This window comes from Neofelis nebulosa, chromosome 10, assembly GCF_028018385.1.
Source record: "Neofelis nebulosa isolate mNeoNeb1 chromosome 10, mNeoNeb1.pri, whole genome shotgun sequence".
Classification (NCBI taxonomy): domain Eukaryota; kingdom Metazoa; phylum Chordata; class Mammalia; order Carnivora; family Felidae; genus Neofelis; species Neofelis nebulosa.
In genome coordinates this window covers 61424133-61426240 of record NC_080791.1, presented here as the reverse complement: position 1 = coordinate 61426240, position 2108 = coordinate 61424133, and the positions used below count along the sequence as shown (strand labels likewise).

The window sequence follows — 2108 nt, the reverse complement described above, 5'->3', positions numbered from 1 at the left end:
GTAAACAAAGGGCAAATATTAATATTTAATTTGATTTTAAGAAATGTCTGTCTTAGGGGCGCCTGGGTGGCGCAGTCGGTTAAGCGTCCAACTTCAGCCAGGTCACGATCTCGCGGTCTGTGAGTTCGAGCCCCGCGTCAGGCTCTGGCCTGATGGCTCGGAGCCTGGAGCCTGTTTCCGATTCTGTGTCTCCCTCTCTCTCTGCCCCTCCCCCGTTCATGCCCTGTCTCTCTCTGTCCCAAAAATAAATTTAAAATGTTGAAAAAAAAAATTTTAAAAAAAAAAAAAAAAAAAGAAAAAAGAAATGTCTGTCTTAGTGACTGAGGGCTGATTGAGCTTCAAAAATGTATTCATAACTTTTGTCTGTCATGTGTGGAATAGATATGATTATCTCTGTGTGTTTCAATTAATTTTGTATCTGAAACAAGTGAAAATATTATTTTATTTATTTTTTTAATGTTTATTTATTTTTGAGACAGAGAGAGACAGAGCATGAACGGGGGAGGGGCAGAGAGAGAGGGAGACACAGAATTGGACGCAAGCTCCAGGCTCTGAGCCATCAGCCCAGAGCCCGACGCAGGGCTCGAACTCATGGACTGTGAGATCGTGACCTGAGCTGAAGTCGGACGCTCAACCGACTGAGCCACCCAGGCGCCCCAAAAAAACAAGTGAAAATTTTAAAATAGGAGTCAGAGCCTTACTTTCTTGAATGCAAAACTGTAATTTTATATTCCTGTGCACAATGAACTTGAGAAAACATAGACTTTAATCAACAATGTTTTTTTTCACTGTTTTGTGGTTGTTTTTGTTTGAAATCAAGTAACATAGTGAGAAATCAAAATGGATCCTTAGAGTGAAAAAATCTTGGACAACCGATCTCTAATCTGTTTGGTTTTCACCCCATACACAATAGGATTGAGCAAAGGAGGGACAAGCAGATAAAGGTTGGACAGAAGAATATGAATGTAGGGTGGAATGTGGAACCCGAACCTGTGTGTAAAGAAGGAGAAAAAACCTAGGAGATAAAACTCAAGGAAGACACAAATATGGGCAATGCAGGTGTTAAAGGCTTTGAGCCTAGATTCTCTCTGAGGCAGATTGAAGACAGTTATAAATATTCGGATGTAGGAGAGTATGATAACGATTATGTCAAATCCAAGTATAATGAAAGCCACAAACAGACCATAGATCTTGTTGATTTGAATATCTTCTGCTGCCAACTTCACGACGGCCATGTGCTCACAGTATGAATGGGAGACCACAGTGGTCCGGAAGTGTTTCAGCCGACATTTGATGAGGATGAGACATGGAGCTGAAAAGATGACTGCTCTGAGTGTCACTGCAACCCCAATCTGAGTGAGGAGTTGGTGGGTAAAGATGATTGCATGTCTCAGGGGATCACAGATGGCCACATAGCGGTCCAGGGCCATGGCCAGCAGAATTCCTGATTCGATACACTGGAAGGTGTGGATGAGCCACATCTGAAAGAGACAGGCATCGAAATATATGTCTGGTAAATGGAACCAGAATATTCCTAGCATTTTGGGTAGGATGCAGGTACTGAGAGCAATGTCTGTTGCTCCAAGCATTGCCAGGAAGAGGTACATGGGCTCATGGAGGCTGCGTTCCGATTTGATGATGACCAGGAGCAGGGAATTCCCAAACAGAGCAGTGATGTACATGGCACAGAAAGGAATTCCAATCCAGAGCTGCACAGATTCCAAGCCAGGGATCCCGACCAGTGTCAGCACTGAAGGCATGAAGACTGTGCCATTGAGCTTGAGCATGTTGGTTTTAGAGACTCTTGGTTTAGAGCTTCTGATTCAAAGTGCCAGTAGGCATTGAGTGTCTGTCTGCTGTTTTCTCTTCTCACTTGCATTCATACAATCAGAGGCTGAGTGTGGTTTCAATGGCAGTTTGTCAGACATAGTCATTTTTTGATGGGACAATTAAATGCATCCAGGAATGCAGACACAGGCTCCCTAGATGAATTATCTTGGATAGGATTGGGGAATTTAACTGATGCTCTATGTTAAACTTCTTTCTTGTTTTTTTTTTTACCAAAGAAGTTTAAAATCTTTCAGTCAGGCAGTTAGAAGTAAAATAAC

General features: G+C 42.5%; 1 protein-coding gene across 1 annotated transcript; it reads right to left on the bottom strand.

Annotated features, from left to right (window-relative positions):
- Positions 1–848: 848 nt before the first annotated feature.
- LOC131488631 (olfactory receptor 52A5-like) lies at positions 849–1787 on the bottom strand. The gene has a single exon (XM_058690492.1). It carries the CDS (start codon positions 1785–1787, stop codon positions 849–851), a length of 939 nt encoding a protein of 312 aa, XP_058546475.1.
- Positions 1788–2108: the final 321 nt, after the last annotated feature.

Coding starts and splice junctions, on each gene's coding strand:
- LOC131488631 (XM_058690492.1), bottom strand. CDS start 1,787: ATGCTCAAGCTCAATGGCACAGTCTTCATGCCTTCAGTGCTGACACTG.